At 51.7% G+C, this 17,691-nt stretch overlaps 1 protein-coding gene across 1 annotated transcript in view; it reads right to left on the reverse strand.

The window, feature by feature from the left end:
- CACNA2D4 (calcium voltage-gated channel auxiliary subunit alpha2delta 4) overlaps positions 1 to 17,214 on the reverse strand; it is a 176,359-nt gene extending 159,145 nt beyond the window's left edge. The window contains exons 1-3 of the mRNA XM_064156008.1: positions 17,126 to 17,214; positions 12,368 to 12,449; positions 1,239 to 1,355 (exon numbers count right to left, since the gene is read on the reverse strand). Coding sequence (XP_064012078.1) covers positions 1,239 to 1,355; positions 12,368 to 12,449; positions 17,126 to 17,214 — 288 coding nt within the window. The remainder of the gene's footprint in view (positions 1 to 1,238; positions 1,356 to 12,367; positions 12,450 to 17,125) is intronic.
- Positions 17,215 to 17,691: the final 477 nt, after the last annotated feature.

Genomic DNA, 17,691 nt, shown 5'->3' on the forward strand with positions numbered 1-17,691 from the left:
AGGTATCACAGGACATACCCAAACAGAAACATGTCCATTTAGAGAAACAACAGCCAAAGATTTTAGTTCCTTTTCCAGGAACCCTTCCAAAACAAACCACAGGAAAGGCATTTGAGACCCAGCCTGATGTCAGTATCTTGTCAAAAGGAAAGGCCATGTGGAAGTCTCCACCTGGTATTGTTAGTGAGACAAAGCCCATGACTTGATTTGACCAGAGGCTCAGTGGTGCCATGGCCATTTATAAGCTCTTCCCATTTATGGAAGGCAATATAATAACTGCCTGTTCTCCAGGATGGTGCTTAAGGGCACTAATTCTTAGCTGGTACGGACTGGGAAGCGATCCAACCCAACGTGGACATGTTTTCAGAAGTGCACAATCAGCAACAGTCTCAGCAGAAGTACTTTTTTTGCTCCTTCACAAAGGACAAAGGCAATCCAAACACTGGGGGAAAAAAATAAATCTGGCCAGGAATTCCATGCTGTGGGCCAAAGCTTTGGGTCTAAACGTGCCCAGGTTTCTCTCTGAGATTCAGATGATGTGTTTCAGGATGGCTTTTCCACATTAGCCACCCCTTGAACAGTCAAGGCTCTGTGACTGCAGAAATATGCTTTTCACAGGGGATAAAGAGAAGGGACTATGGTGGATCCTTAGATGCAAGAAGTAAGGGGTGGGGGGCATAGTGATGACCTGCTCTGATCTCCAACACAGGGCAGCTAAATATGCCTTGCCACCTCCTCCACACTTCCCCATGTACACAGCTGGAAACCCAAACACCTTCCTTGTGACTCCTGCTCAGGGGGCTGCAGGAATTTCCCTCAAGCCACAGACACAGCTGAAACAAGCTGCTAGTCTTCAAAGGCCAGGGGGCATTATGCAAGGCTGAAGTTCATTTTCACTTGGGAGAGGGGTTTTTTTTCCCCATTTAAACAGCTCTTTGCTCCCAAAAGAGTGTTGGTTCCCTCATATTTATTCCTGGACTTTATTTTTATCTCATTTCCTACTTGGAGCTGCAGGAGAAGGCAGCATTCCCTTGTCTGAACTCCCACGTCCTCCCACCAGCGTCTACTTAAAGCTCAGAGCGAGCAGCCACCAGCAGCAGCAGGCATTTGGTTGGACAAGGCAGTCCTCACACAACCTCTGTGCCCATGCACTGCTGGTACAGACAAGAGGCTTATGTCTCCTGCTCTGAGACTGACAGAAGAGGGAGGTCCTGCTGGTAGCCCCCGTGTGCTCCTACCTCCACAGCTTCCACCTTCCTGCGGAGCATGCTCTCCATCTGCTCCGAGAACTTCTTCACCAGTTCCAAGCCATCCACCTCTTTGATCTTCAGAGTTGGCTCCACATCCTTGTACTTCTAGCCAAGGGAAAGCAGAAAATCCTGCTGAGCAGGAGGCTTGTGAAGAGAGGGGTGAAGCTATTATTGTTAGCTGGGTACTGTTTTTTGGTCCAGAAAGACCAACGTGCTGAAGGAGCTGCTCTGTTTGATCACGTTCTCCTGAGTTTGCCTTTCTGCCCTCTTCACCCTGTAATTTGGTGTGTGATGAAGGGACTGCAGCACTGCCTGAAGAGGAGAGGCTGAGAGCCCTGGGGCTGTTCAGTCTGCAGAGCAGAAGGCTGAGAGGGGATCTGAGCAATATCTGTCAATAGCTGAGGGCTGGGGGTCAGGAAGGAAGGGACAGGGACAGCCTCTGCTCACCTGTGCTGACATAGGACAAGGAGCAATGGATGGAAACTACAGCACAAGGAGTTCCATCTCAACATGAGGAAGAGCTTCTTGACTGGAAGGATCCCAGAGCCCTGGCAAAGGCTGCCCAGAGAGGTTGTGGAGTCTTCTTCTCTGGAGCTTTTCCAGCCCTGTCTGGATGTGTTCCTGTGCAACCTGTGCTAGATTCTCTGGTCCTGCTCTGGCAGGGAGTTTGAACCTGAAGACCTCCACAGGTCCCTTCCAACCCTTAACATCCTGTGAGCCTGTGGATACAAAGCACTTTTGACTGAGTAAAAGCAATCCATTCAACTGTGAGCTTGTGGCTGCTGAAACCAGCAATGAACCTGAAGCTATTATTGCTTACAAAGAAGAGAGCAGCAGAACAGCAGCTTTCCAAAACCTACATGTAGCCCTGGTACTGACATCCATGATAGCATCATATGCATCATGAGGCAGAGGGAAGGGCAAGGGAATGGAGCTGTGTGCTGTCATTACATCACCTCCTATGTCATATGTGCTCTGGGGCATTTGTGGGACAGATGTCTTGTTAGTGCATGTCCTACCTTCCCACAGTGCCATCATATAGCATCACAGAATTGTCAGGGTTGGAAGGGACCCCAAGGATCACCCAGCTCCAATCCCTCTGCCATGGGCATGGACACCTCACACTAGACCAGGTTGCCCGGAGTCACATCCAGCAGATCACACAGGAACACACCCAGAGAGGTTTTGAATATCTCCAGAGAGGAAGACTCCACAACTCCCCCTGGGCAGCCTGTTCCAGTCTTCTGTCACCTTCACGGGGAAAAAAGTCCTCCTCCTGTTTCCATGCAACTTCCTACGCCTCAGAGTCCACCCATTGCCTCTTGTCCTGTCCCTGGGCATCACCCAGCAGAGCCTGGCTCCAGCCTCTTGGCACTCAGCCTGCACAGATTGATAACCATTGCTGAGGTCACCTCTCAGGCTCCTCTTCTCCAAGCAGCACAGCCCCAGCTCCCTCAGGCTCTCCTCTTAACAGAGATGTTCCATTCCCTTCAGCATCTTTGTGGCTCTATGATGGACTCTTTCAAGCAGTTCTATGGCCCTCTTGAACTGGGGGGCCCAGAAGTGGGCACAGTACTCCAGATGTGGCCTCATCAGAGTGGAGTAGAGGGGCAGGAGAACCTCTCTCTACCTACTACCCGCAGCCCTTCTAACACAGCCAAGAATGGCACTGGCCCTCCTGGCCACCAGAGCACATTGCTGGCTCATGGGCATCCTTCCATCCACCAGGACTCCCAGGTGTCTCTCCTCTTCACTGCTCTCCAGCAGGTCAGTCCCCAACCTATCCTGGTCCCTGGGGTTGTTCTTTCCCAGGTGCCAGACTCTCCCCTTGCCCTTGCTGAATTTCATTCCATTTCTCCCTGCCCACCCTCCAGCCTGGCCAGGTCTGGCTGAATGGCAGCACAGCCTTCTGGTGTGGCAGCCACTCCACCCAGTTTGGTGTCACCAGCAAACCTGCTGACAGTGCACTCTGTGCCCTCAGCCAGGTCACTGATGAATATATTGAACAGAACTGGTCCCCATACTGACCCCTGTGGAACCCCACTAGCTACAGGCCTACTAGGTACTGAACATACAGTATCACAGTATCACCAAGGTTGGAAGAGACCTCACAGATCATCAAGTCCAACCCTTTACCACAGAGCTCAAGGCCAGACCATGGCACCAAGTGCCACGTCCAGTCCTGCCTTGAACAGCTCCAGGGACGGCGACTCCACCACCTCCCCGGGCAGCCCATTCCAGTGTCCAATCACTCTCTCAGGGAAGAACTTTCTCTTCACCTCCAGCCTAAATTTCCCCTGGCACAGCTTGAGGCTGTGTCCTCTTGTTCTGGTGCTGGCCACCTGAGAGAAGAGAGCAACCTCCTCCTGGCCACAACCACCCCTCAGGTAGTTGCAGACAGCAATGAGGTCTCCCCTGAGCCTCCTCTTCTCCAGGCTAACCAATCCCAGCTCCCTCAGCCTCACCTCGTAGGGCTGTGCTCAAGGCCTCTCCCCAGCCTCGTCGCCCTTCTCTGGACACACTCAAGCATCTCAATGTCCCTCCTAAACTGGGGGGCCCAGAACTGAACACAGCACTCAAGGTGTGGTCTAACCAGTGCAGAGTACAGGGGCAGAATGACCTCCCTGCTCCTGCTGGCCACACCATTCCTGATGCAGGCCAGGATGCCACTGGCTCTCTTGGCTACCTGGGCACACTGCTGGCTCATGTTCAGGTGGGTATCAATCAGCACCCCCAGATCCCTCTCTGTCTGGCTGCTCTCCAGCCACTCCGACCCCAGCCTGTATCTCTGCATGGGGTTGCTGTGGCCAAAGTGCAGCACCCAGCACTTGGAGCTATTGAACCCCATCCCATTGGACTCTGCCCATCTGTCCAGGCAGTCAAGGTCCTGCTGCAGAGCCCTTCTGCCCTCCAACCCAGCCACATCTGCCCCCAGCTTGGCGTCATCTGCAAACTTGCTGATGACTGACTCCATGCCCTCATGAGCCTTCTGCTCTCCAGACTGAACCTTCCCAGCTCTCTCAGTCTGTCTGTAGGGTAAGTTGCCAGGTCTGCAGCAAGAAGGCTCTGCTCAGTTATTAGGGTGGGAGACCAAGGGCAGTGCAGCAGTTATGATTCTACTTATTCAGCACATGTGAGCATGCTTTGGGGCCAAGAGCAGCACAGGGATGTTTCTTCCCCAAAAACGGAATTATGACCATGGCTACTTAGTAGTCCCTTCACTAAGAGAGATGCTGTAATGAGAAGGATCTGGATCTGACAGCTTTAGAGACAACCACTTTTCTTCTAAACATGTTTCATATAATCTAGGCACTAAAAATCCAAGAGTATTTCTGAGATGGGTAACTGCAACCTGCCTCCCCCAACCTGCCCTTTCAGGACTGGGTGCAATGGCCTTTATTTCTCCTTTCCAATAAAAATATGACAGCTAACAGACAGGCAGAATGAAAAAGAGGTAAAAAGTAACTGTCAAAGGCCCTAGTATGGTTAACCTAGTTCAGAGCAGACAGGCTCTTATCTCACCCCACAGGGTGGAAGTACAAAGACAACCAATGGAAATTATCACAGAATCATCTGGGCTGGAAGGGACCTCCAAAGCTCATCCAGTCCAAGCCCCTCTGCACTCAGCAGGGACATACTCAACTAGAGCAGGTTGTCCACAGTCCTGTCCAGACTCACCTTCAGTATCTCCAGGGATGGGCCCCAACCACTTCCCTGTGCAACCTGCTCCAGTGTTCCCCCACCTTCATGGTGCAGAACTTGTTCCTCACATCCAATCTGCTCTGCTCTAGTCTGAAGCCACTGCCCTCATACTGTCCCTGCAGGCCTTTGCAAACAGTCTCTCTGCAGCCTTCCCATAGCCCCCTTCAGGTACTGGCAGGCTGCTGTTAGGTCTGCCTGGAGCCTTCTCTTCTCCAGGCTGAACACCCCCAGCTCCCTCAGCCTGTCCTCATAGCAGAACTGCTCCAACCCCCTGATCATTTTTGGGTCTCTCCTCTGGACCTGCTCCATCAGGTCTTTCCTGTGTTGAGGGCTCCAGAGCTGGCTGCAGCACTCCAAGTGAGGTCTCCCCAGAGCAAAGTGGCAGATCCCCTCTCTCCGTCTCTGGCCACGCTGCTTTGGATGCAGCCCAGGCTGCCATTGGCCTTCTGTGCTGCAAGCTCACACTGCCTGCTCATGTCCAGCTTCTCATCCATCAGCAGCCCCAAGTCCTTTTCCAGATGGCTGCTCCCTGGTCCCTTATCACAGTCCCTCTATACAGTGTGCTCACATTCTCTCCATCCTCTAGTTGTGTCAGCACCACAGCAGCAACCAGCTAGGGCTGAACTTCTTCCACCTGAAGTACTGCATCCAGTTCTGGAGCCCCAATTACAAGAGGGATGTGGAGATGCTGGAGTGTGTCCAGAGAAGGGCCAGGAGGATGCTCAGAGGGCTGCAGCAGCTCTGCTGTGAGCACAGACTGAGAGAGTTGGGGCTGTGCAGGCTGGAGAAGAGGAGGCTCACAGGTGACCTTCTTGTGGCCTTCCAGGATCTGAAGTGGGGCTACAAAAAAGCTGGGGAGGGACTTTTTAGGCTATCAGAGAGAGGCAGAACAGGGGGGAATGGAGCAAAGCTGGAGGTGGGGAGATTCAGAGTGGACATGAGGAGGAAGATGTTCAGCATGAGAGTGGACAGAGCCTGGAATAGGTTGCCCAGGGAGGTGCTTGAGGCCCCATGCCTGGAAGTGCTTAAGGCCAGGTTGGATGAAGCTGTGGCCAGGCTGCTCTAGGGTAGGGTGTCTGTGCCCATGGCAGAGGGGTTGGAACTGGCTGCTCCTTGTGGTCCCTTCCAACCCTGCTGACTCTATGATTCTTTGCTATGATTCTTGCGCCAGTACAAAATGAGGTAGTGAAGAAGGCAAGGGGGTGTCAGGGGCTGGAGCAGCCCTTCTGCATTAGGAGAAAGGAGGGAGTGGAGAGAGCTCTGCACGTCTTTGGGCTGAGCAGTGGAGACCCTTCTGTTGAGGAAGCTCACTGACCATCCAGGAGGGCAGCTGAGCGCAGGCAGAGTACAAAATGCCTTGAGGATGGGGCAGGCTGAGGACGTCAGACAGAAATAGCAGCAGCATGCAGCCTGCAGCAGGCAGGGTAGGAAGGCTGCTTGCTCTGTCTGGCGTGATTAACAGCGAGGGGTTTACAGGATTAAAGCTGCCAGGCCTGGCGTCCCCTCTGCCACCACTGGGCAGCTGCCACGGGCGGGGGAGGAGGAGGAGGAGGTCGGATTGAGCATGAAGGTTAGCACAACCATGCTGCCAAAAGAAGGCTGCACCGCAGCAAGCCCTCCACTGAGCTGCCTGGCTGATGCCAGGACCACGGCATACATCCCCAGCTGGTGCCTGTCCCATTTAGCTCCGTGTCATGGTTTTGTGCTGCCTGCCAGGCAAGGCATTAATCAGATCCTCCTCAGGGGGAGGAGGGTAATCTCTCCTGGGAAAGCTAGGGCAGGGGGGGACCACAGCAGCAGGGGCAAGCATGCGCTGCACAAAGTGACCTGCCATCGGTTACCTCGGGTCACATCTGGAGTCAACGACCCAAGAGGGCTCTGCGCCTCTCGGTTGTGTTTTAACGTGCTTGTGACACGCTGACAAGGAGATGTCAACAGGGTAAAAGCAATCGTGGGCGACTAGCAGGAGTCTGTTAAGACTGCACACACATCTCAGCCCCAGGAATTAGCCTGGGAAAGCAAAGAAACCCACCAAAACCAGCTAACCAACCAACCAACAACCCCCCAACAAGCAAAGCCCAAAGCCCAACCCACCAAAACCAGCTAACCAACCAACCAACAACCCCCCAACAAGCAAAGCCCAAAGCCCAACCCACCAAAACCAGCTAACCAACCAACCAACAACCCCCCAACAAGCAAAGCCCAAAGCCCAACCCACCAAAGACTCCCCTCGCTTGCTGTGAAGTTTGTTAGCTGTGCTCTCAGCTGGCGTCTCCCTGGAGCTTTTCTCCTGCTCATGAGACACCAAACTATTCTCTAGCTGGATTCCTCCCACTCAGATATTCACTGCAGCAGTTCCTAAAGGTAATCAGTGGAGCAGTACCTGTGATTTCAGTCCGGGTACCAGACACCACGGCTGAACATGTGCAGCAAATGTTGACACAGAATCATAGAATCAACCAGGTTGGAAGAGACCTCCAAGATCATCCAGGCCAACCTAGCACCCAGCCCTGGCCAGTCATCTAGACCATAGCACTAAATGCCTCATCCATCTTTTCTTGAACACCTGCAGGGACAGCAACTCCACCTCCCTGGGCAGCCCATTCCAATGGCAAATCACTCTCTCTGGCAAGAACTTCCTCCTAACATCCAGATCTCTGTAGTCAGCAAAGATCAGCCTGTGCAGCCCAAGTTGAGGGTTCAGGTTATCAGATCACCATAAATTCCAGGACAAGAATCAGCTGCAGGCTTGGGAGAACTGGCTGAAAGGATCTGATGTCAAAACGAGGCCAGAAAGTTAACTCTCATCTAACAGAGAAGCCTTTTAATATTCCTCCACTCCTTAGGAATTAGCATTCCCTTAACACAGCAGAAGCAATTTGTTAAGATCCTGGTGGAGGTGGTGACTTAAAGAGTGGAATAGCCAAGATTCAGTACCCTAAGCTTCATCTCTGAGCAGAGATATGTTACTAAATGCATTTCCTTGTTCTCACCTCCGTGAGGCTTAGCCCATTGGAGCGCACAGCGTTACAGTACTCACTGCTAGTGAGGCTATATTAGGAGTGTGAAAGACATTTCCTTTCATCTTCACCCAAGAAAGTGTCTTGACTGAACTTCTTTAATTGGTCTCTTCTTTGCCATGTAGTTTCCTGCAGTGCTTTCTAATAATGACAGGTAATTCCCAGCAACTGAGGCAACCAAGCCTTGCTGTCCTTTCCCAGTCCTGTCCACTGGGGAGAGCAATCAGCACTTCAGCTACAGCAGGAACTGACTGTCAGAAACACTTCAAAAGTGTCATCAACAGAGTAGAAGAAAAGTTTGGAGTGTGCTGATGGTGTTTCTGTCACTCAGAGGCAAGCCTGAGAACCACTGTGGTGATCTCCTGCTGTGGTTGCTATCAATGGCCCCAGGATCTTGGCTGCTACATGGCCAACTGCAGCAGCAGGACTGTGGCACAGACCTGATGCACCACAGGTTCAAACTTTCTGTTCCTTAGCTCTGGGAGATGTTACTGCTCTTCCTCTACTCAGCTTTTCACATTCCTTCTTTATTCCAACTGTATTGCTCTCAGCTGTCTTACACTCCAGCCAGCATTTTAAGCCAGGCTTAAGTGTGTAAGAGAGGCTGAGGGAGTGCAGCCTGGAGAAGGGGAGGCACAGGGCAGACCTCATTGCTCTCTACAGCTACCTGAAAGGAGGCTGTAGCCAGGTGGAGTTGGTCTTTTCTGCCAGACAAGCAGCAACAGGACAAGGGGGGACAGTCTCAAGTTGTGCCAGCAGGGGTCTAGTCTGTTGGCAGAGAGAGTGATTGGCATTGGAATGGGCTGCCCAGGGAGGTGGTGGAGGCACCATCCCTTGAGGTGTTCAAGCAAAGCCTGGCTGAGGCACTTAGTGCCATGGTCTGGTTGATTGGCCAGGGCTGGGTGCTAGGTTGGACTGGATGAGCTTGGAGGTCTCTTCCAACCTGGTTGATTCTACGATTCTAAGTTCATCTTACCCTCTGCTGCCTAATGGCCCAGCCATCAAACCAAAGCCACTCTTCAGCTTTTGCTGTCCCTGTGAGGTTTAATTTAATGATATCCTGACAGCCTGGGACAGAGAACCACCTGGGGCCTTTCTGCAAGCTGTCTGATTCAGAGTGAGAATCTGCCCATCTAGATTCAAATGATGTCTACTGGTTCATCAGCTCTGTGGGAACAATAAACCCTAGTAAGAAACAGATCACTTGGATTATTCTGGGATATGTCTATCCCAGAATAACAAACAAACAAAGGAAAAGAAAACAGTAACAAAAATCAAAGGAAACCAAAATGAACTCAAAGCCAGAGCAGGAAATTGATGCTAAATATTAAAAAGGTTCACGTGGAAAACATTCACTGACAGACTCAGAGCAACAATAAGCTCCTTGCTTCAAGTCTGTTAGGCACAAGGGATACACAAAGCAAAACATGAAAGGTGCTGCTGTCTCTTTGTATTTCCTCAAAGGAAAAATGCCCATTGACTTCAACGAGCACTGAGGAATGAATCATCTGGACCTCATCACTGTGCTCCTCGGCCTTCTGCTAGTCTGCACATGCTCTTGCACACAGAGAATCATCTCCTGTGAAAAGCAGGCACTGGTCCAACGAGAGGAGTGCCTGGGGGAGCACACGTGCTTGGGTTTCCAGGCTTCAGTGCATTGAGCTCCCCAGGCTTGGCTTTGCCCACAACTTGCACCAGTGCAATGGTCTGCATAAAGCTGTATCACAGGCTCACAGGATGTGAGAGGCTGAAAGGGACCTCCAGAGATCTTCCAGTCCAACCCCCCTGCCAGAGCAGGACCAAAGAACCTAGTGCAGGTGGCACAGGAACACACATCCAGACAGGGCTAGAAAGGGACCAAAGAAGGAGACTTAACAACCTCTCTGGGCTCTGGGCCAGGGCTCTGGGACCCTAACAGTCAAGAAGTTCTTCCTCATATTGAGGTGGAACATTCCTGTGTTGCAGCCTCCATCCATTGCCCTTGTCCTGTGCCAGGGCATAAGTAAGCAGAGGCTGTCTCTGTCTCTTCCTTCCTGACCCCCAGCCCTCAGCTATTGATAGACATTGCTCAGATCCCCTCTCAGCCTTCTCCTCTCCAGACTAAGCAGCCCCAGGGCTTTCAGCCTCTCCTCAACAGGCAGTGCTGCAGTCCCTTTAAGATCCTTGTAGCCCTCCATTGGACTCTTCTCAGCAGATCCCTGTCCCTCTGGAACTGGGAAGCCCAGAACTGGATGCAATATTCCAGGTGGGGCCACACTAGGGCAGAGTAGAGGGGGAGGAGAACCTCCCTCCATCTGCTGGACACACTCTTCTGAATGCATCCCAGGACTCCAATGGCCTTCTTGGCCACCAGGGCACATTGCTGTGCCATGCAGAACTTGGTGCCCACTGGGACTCCCAGGTCTTTCTCCCTGGGGCTGCCCTCTAGTAGATCACTTTCGAGCCTTTACTGGTGCAGTTTAATATTCCTTCCCTATATGACTCCTATATGGAGTCTGCCAAGGTGCATCTCAGGGGGGTGAAAATATTGCCTATTAACAGAAGATCTCTCTGTATCCTCCTGAAGCTGTCCTGCAGCTCTCTAAGCATCAGGATGGTCCTTGCTTTGAGATGGTGATTTGTGAGGAGGTGTCTGACCCAGTTCTTGCTAGAGAAAAGGAGGCTGAGAGGACTGAAGAAGTGGCTCATCCTCACTTATTTCCCTAGTCCCAAGGAAATAAAGGGAAATGAAAAAGGTCAAGAAGTGGGACTTGAGAGTTGAAAGGTAAACCTGAGCTGTTTAAATTGCTTCAGTAATGTTAGAGCAGAGCAGGACATGCATTTAGGAGATGACTCTGCTGGAGTGTTTAACAGAGAAAGGCTGGATCAAGCTCGTCTGTACACACAGCTGGAAGTGGTAACAGTGAGGAGACTCCACAACCTCTCTGGGGAGTCTGTGCCAGTGCTCTGTGACCCTTACAGTAAAGAAGTTTCCCCTTACTCAAAGATTCCCCTTGTTCAAGATTCCTTCCTAAGTTCTGCACTGCACAGCAATGTGCCCTGGTGGCCAAGAAGGCCAATGGAGTCCTGGGGTGCATTCAGAAGAGTGTGTCCAGCAGATCAAGGGTGGTTCTCCTCCCCTTCTACTCTGTCCTAATGAGGCCCCACCTGGAACACTGCATCCAGTTCTGGGTATCTGAGAGACATCTGAGTCATGAGCAACATCAAGCTTCACTCAGGGGTGCTCAGAGAATGAGCAATGCACAACTGCTCTGTGCTGCATTTGGGCCCCAAACCATGCAAGAGCAAACCAGACACCTACCCCTCTCCAAGAGCAAAGGCAGTCAGAGCATCAGCAGAATACAGCTCTGCCTTGACTCCCCTTGAGGTGAACTCAGGATTGGATTTTGTTACATCCAGCCCTTTCCATCAGAAATCAATGTTTTTTTCCTTCCAGGGACTTACACCAAATGCTGTCAGAGTTGGGAATTTGCCTTTCAAGATTTGGTTACCATGATTGTAATTTTCAGTAGTACTCCACAGGTCTCACATAAACCCCATCCTAAAGGGATCAACATCCTGAAGGACAAAGCACAACATGTACAGGTGAAGGTGAAATGATCTGGTGTTGTCCTCCAGAGGGGCAATACACACAGCTGCCTTAACACCCTCTTCAGTGCCACATCTACCACCCTGAGACTCCACGGTTCACTTCCACTGTGATGCTGTTATCAAGTTGGCCACTGATCTCCTTAGTTCCAGTGACTTTTGAGCCCTACTGAACTCTCTTAATTTGTTAGAAACAGACAGAAGCTGTACAAGTTTGCTGCACTGAAACACACCTACACAACATCACACATTGACACCTGCCCATCAAATAACCCCAGCCTGCATTTCCTGCCCAGTGGAGCTCCAGCACCCACCAGAAATACCTTCGTGTATCACTGAGCCTCTGGCAATTTTTGCCTGGGTATCCCATGGTAGAATAAGCAATTTGGAAGCATCACCAAAACTGCTGAATCCCAGCTGCAGCTGTGTCCTACCACAGCTGCCTCCTGCTTAGTGCATGAAGTACCAACCCAGCACAACGAGGAATAGGCTTACAAAGGTTTTTGGGAGGTTTTGTTTGTTTGGGGGTGGGGTTTTTTTGTGTTGTTGTTTGGCTGTTTTGTTTTTCAAATGAGCCAATTTAAGTGGTGTTTGACCGTGGCTAATGAAAGCAGGAAAGGCATTAGATGGACCTCTCCCCTCTGCTTTTCGTCGAGGAGGATGACCTCAGAGCATGGCTCTGTGCTTGCGGCTGTGAACCCTCATAGTTTTCCAAGGTCTCTGGAGACCTGTGTGCTTTGCTTTCTTCCACCCCAAGGCAAAACCCTGGGTGGCTACATGGGTAGGTGATGTGAAGCTTTTGCCTACCTTCTGCAACAGGAGAGAGCCTGAATACTTAGTCACAATGGAGTACAGCTCCCCACTGAATGCGTCTGCCCAAGACTTCACCCTAAAAAGAGGAACAAAGGAAAACTGGGGTAAATAATTCCGATTCACCAGCATGGCTTACTTCTTCAGGCAGGGAAAACTCCACTGTCTCGGGTATGAACTCACTGTATTGCTTTAAGCCACTATGGTGACAAGGACAATGCTGTCTCCCCAGACAAACAAGCAGGCAGCAAGTACTGCTCCTGGACCTTTTGCCCAGGGCTCAATCATCAAGGAGAAACACCAAGTTCTGCTAGTCTCAGTCACTACATTTTGATGCAGAGTGGAATCTGTCTTGCCTAACTTTACAGGCACAAAAGGTGTCTGAGATACCACCTGGCCTCCTCTATTGTTAGGGCAATGAAATAAATAGCTCTCTGCAGACACCTGTTTGTCTTCACTGACTGCAGACGCAGCCTGGAGTGCAGGGCCAGACATCTAATGTCGAGGCTGCTGAAGACAAACGAATGCCAGATCTGAAAGACACTTTCAAGCTCGACCACTTGGCTCCAGCTCCTCGGGCTGTGTGGGGCAGAAGCTAACAAGCCAGACAGATTCAGTGCTCTCAGTGGAGATGCTAAGGCTCGATGCTGCACCTCATGGCTGCAAGACACCGCTCGTGTTCATGCCAGCCTGTAAATAATTGATGCTAGCAATACCACATGGAGAACATAAGGATGCTGAGGAGCAGCCTGAACACTGAGCCACCCAAATCAAAATAGATGGGTCTTGAAATTGACAGAGCACTTCATCAGAAATCTGCTAGATGAATCACATCAGACAGTTCCACCTACGTGCAGTTGCTTCAACAAGGATTTCACTTAGGAGAGATTTATTTAATGGCATAAATGGCCTTCTAGAGTTACCAGAATACACTGCTCTTTTACAGGGTGCAGAGGCTTTGCCTATAGCTTCCAGCAAATTTCATCCAGGCCTAAATAGACTTTAACCTCAGGGCTTGATTTCCCAGTGCACTGCACCACTTTTGAGGCACAATTATATGCCAACCCTAAGGTGAACCCTGGAGGAAAGCCAGCATAGCAATGGTGGAATAATCCCAACAGCTAACTTTAGCCTAGGAAAGCTTACCTAGGCTCCCCCCTTGTCAAGTGAGGCAGGTAGGCAGCTACAGGAGAAGTGCAAGGTCCTTCATCTGAGTGGAGGCAATGCCAAGCACAAATCCAGGCTGGGCAGTGAGTGGCTGGAGAGCAGCCCTAAGGAGAGGGACCTGGTGGTGCTGGTGGACAAGAAGCTCAACAGGAGCCAGCAGTGTGCACTTGCAGCCCAGAGAGCCAAGCAGAGCCTGGGCTGCAGCAGGAGAAGTGTGGCCAGCAGGGCCAGGGAGGTGATTCTCCCCCTCTGCTCCACTCTGCTGAGACACCACCTGGAGTACTGCATCCAGTTCTGGAGCCTCTGTGACAAGAAGGATGTGGAGATGCTGGAGTGTGTCCAGAGCAGGGCCAGGGGGATGCTCAGAAGGCTGCAGCAGCTCTCCTTCAAGGACAGACTGAAAGAGTTGGGGCTGTTCAGTCTGGAGAAGAGGCTCCCAGGTGACCTTCTTGTGGCCTTCCAGGATCTGAAGGGAGCCTACAAAAAAGCTGAGGAGGGACTTTTTAGGCTGTCAAGGAGTGACAGGACTGGGGGAAATGGAGCAAAGCTGGAGGTGAGGAGATTCAGGCTGGCTGTGAGGGTTGAGCATGAGAGTGGTGAGAGCCTGGAATGGGTTGCCCAGGGAGGTGGTTGAGGCTCCAACCCCAGAGGTGTTTAAGGCCAGGCTGGCTGAGGCTGTGGGCAGCCTGATGTAGGATAGGGTGTCCCTGGGCATGGCAGGGGGGTTGGAACTGGCTGATCCTTGTGGTCCCTTCCAACCCTGATTCTATGATTTGGATCATACAGAAGGCTTGTGCTCTGAACTGCCCCTCCATCCACTGCCTGTAATAGGAGCATAACGAGAAAGTGGAGCCTTTTAAAACCACCTGTTAGCAATGAGCTTTTAACCACTGAGTGTGATCTTCCACCAGTTGAATGCTTCATCCTCCCTCTTCCCTTTTTTGGGGGGTCTGTGTCAACATAGGAGCAGATGCATAGAGATGGTGAAGGTAGCCTAAAAAAGCCCTATCAGGTTGACCTTCACCTCTCCCACCAGCATTTCCTGCTGTCTCCAATACTCAAGGAAGCAAAGACTGAGCAACCAGCCCTGAATCCTCACTATCCTCACAGCTTCAACTACTCCTGCCTATACCATGACCAGCTGATGAGCAGAGTGGTCTCCAGGAGGAGAGAGGAGGTAGTTTCCATCCTGAACTTGCACCTTAGCAGCATTGATAGTAACTGAGTAGATTTTTTCACTGCTGGAGTTAAAGCTGAGTGAGCTTTGCAAAGACCTGTAAAAGAGATGGTGAGGAGCTGAGCATGGTGCAGCAAAGACAGGCACAACTCAGGGAGCAGCACAGGCCAGCTCAGCCTTCTGTCACTTCGACTGTGATTTAACCCAGCTGGTGCTTAAAAGACTCTGGTGTTCTGCCTCCAAAATGTCCCTGCCTGATCTATGGAGCAGGTCCAGTTCCTGCTGACTTCCCCCTTTTGTCCCCTGGCCAATGTGTTCTTCTACTGAAGTTTCATTTGAAAAGGGCAACTTTTGTGTTTCAGTTAAATTCCTAAGTGGATTTGAAACACCACTGATTGCTCTGGTTTGTGTCCCAGGAGAGAAAACCTCTTTTTTTTTGGGTGGTTTATTCATCATTCTTCTACATGAAGGCATTTCAGACTGTGCAAAGTGGGCTGCCTTTTCTCAGTAGGGATATCACATTGCAACCAGACACATCACCAAAGGGCTCAGTCAGACATTGCCTGCCTGGAACCCCTGCACTTGCATTCAGTGGCAAAACCAGCAGAGAGGACAGGCTGGCTTCTGAATGCCACAGATCTCAAGGCCAAAAGGTACTTCCACAAAGTATTTACCCAGGGCACAAAAAAGTCCACTGTTATACTTCATGGTTTGATACTGTGAGAAGTTGGGGGTTAGTCTGTGTGAACTCTGCATCCTTTTTGTAGAACACAAAGCAGAAGCATTTTGCTGAGGAAGGCCTTGAGAGTGCAGCCAAGAACAATGCTGGTAGCCAAATTTCATGAGGCTCTGCCCTGGGTGAAGTCAGCACAAGCCTTGGTAATCATGGGCTGCATTGGTGAACACATCTGCAAGGGTCTTCATGGCAACTTTTTAACCTAAAGCATTTTCTTAATCTCATGAAGGGGCTGAAGTTGATTTTGGTCAGTTTAGTGGATGTTATCTCCTCCTGACACTGGCTGAGGATGGTCCTGTGCAGACAGAGCTGTCCCAGCTCCAGAGCAGCTGCCCCATAACAACTTTTACCAAGCACAACACCTACATTCTTAATCTTTAAAGGATTCAGTCAGTTCAGCAAGGTGAAGTTTTTACCAGCTGTTTGCTAAGAGCTGGTAGCCTGCTGTTGGGCTGCCAAAGAGGGCTGCATTGCTTGGGGGTAGCTTTCCAGCAGCAGCCATGCCAGGGGAGCTGTTGATGCACACCAAGACAGGCAGTGTCATAGAATGGCATAGAATCAACCAGGTTGGAAGACATCCAGTCCAACCTATCCCCCAGCCCTATCCAGTCAACCAAACCATGGCACTAAGTGCCTCATCCAGGCTTTTCTTAAAGACCTCCAGGGACGGTGCCTCCACCACCTCCCTGGGCAGCCTATTCCAATGGGAAATCACTCCCTCTGTGAAGAACTTCCTCCTAACATCCAGCCTATACTTTCCTCCATCCAAGAGCTGCATCCAGACTCCCTGCATGTGCAGCTGCACTTGGCACAGCATATGCACAGGACATGGCTGCTTATGGTCTGTGTGGCAGCTCAGGTTTTCCTCCCTGTGCTGAGGACTGCCATGCCCCTGAGGAGTCAGCTGGAGCAGGAACAAGCAAGAAGGCTGTGGCCTCGTTGCTTTCTTTAGCCTTTCCTCACCAACATCCCCTGACATGCACATGAGTAAAGGTCTGTGTGGTTTTGTTACCCAGGCTGCCTATACACACACGAAAGCATTTTCCTGCCATCAGTGCACTGGAGCAATGCTGGAGACCAACGTTTTGGAGCTGCAAACCTTGCACTGGATGATGTGGATCTCATGTGTGTTGCAGAAATGCATCTCCACTCAAATACCTGTACCTGTGCCACCTATGGTTAAGATTCTGACAAGTACTTTGCATCTCCAGGGTGTCTGTGGCAGGCTGCAAAGCAGCAACATCTGCCAGGTACACTGGGCTAAAGTGGGGCTGCTTACATCTACCTCCATGGCTGAATCCCCACCAGCTGCATCAGTGGTGAGGTTTTATGACCATGTCTTCCAATTGGCTTTTGCCTTTTGCTGCCCACTGTATTAAGCAGAGCATTAATAGATGTCAAAGCACTTCCATGCAGCAGGTGAGGATCACTGCTCATCGCTTGATGAACGAGGAAAATCAGACATTGCACCTGAGCTAGAGCTGGGCACTGAATCTGTGGCTCCCACACCTGGAGCCATCATCACCACGGTAAAGAGCTGCCACCTCCCCTAACGCCATGTGCCTCTCTAGAGGAGACTGCACCCGCAGTGCCTGCCAGCGTCTGGGCAGCTCTCCCACCCGCTCGCCCATGCCCATGGTGCTGCCGACCCCACGCCAGGGAGAGGAACACTTACGTCTCCAGCGGGATCTTCGTCTGGGCCCTGGCAGAGGGCAGGAGGCAGAAGAGGCAGAGCATCATCCACAGGACAGCCCAGGGCCCCATCCTCCGTGTGCCAAGCATCAGCAAGGGGAGCAGCCGGCGGGACAGGAGGCTTCCCTGCCCTCCCTGCTGCCCTGGGGGGGATGCCACACAGCCCCCGCCATGATGCTGGGCTGCCTGCCCTGCTGCTGCGGGGCCGAGCCCCGGGGTAACCCCAGCTGCTTCCGCCCCAGGAGCGTCGCTGCTGCTGCCAGGCGCCGTCAGGGGTCTCTGAAGGAGGAGGAGCAGCCAAAAACCCAGCAGGGCCTCTGGTCGGCAGGCACCCAGGGGTGCTGCGTGTCGCCGTGCCCCGAGGAGCGGTCACGCTGGGAGGGAGCTCCGCGCCGGGGGCTGCAGCAGCTACGTAATCCCCTGCCAGCCCTTAATCCTCTCGCCAAGCAGCAGCAGCAGCAGCAGCCACAGATTTAGGGAAGTGGAGTGGGATAAAATCACCCGGGATTACTCTGATTCCTGAAGACGGCTCTCAGCTTCTCCAGCCAG

This window comes from Pogoniulus pusillus, chromosome 15, assembly GCF_015220805.1.
Source record: "Pogoniulus pusillus isolate bPogPus1 chromosome 15, bPogPus1.pri, whole genome shotgun sequence".
Classification (NCBI taxonomy): Eukaryota; Metazoa; Chordata; class Aves; order Piciformes; family Lybiidae; genus Pogoniulus; species Pogoniulus pusillus.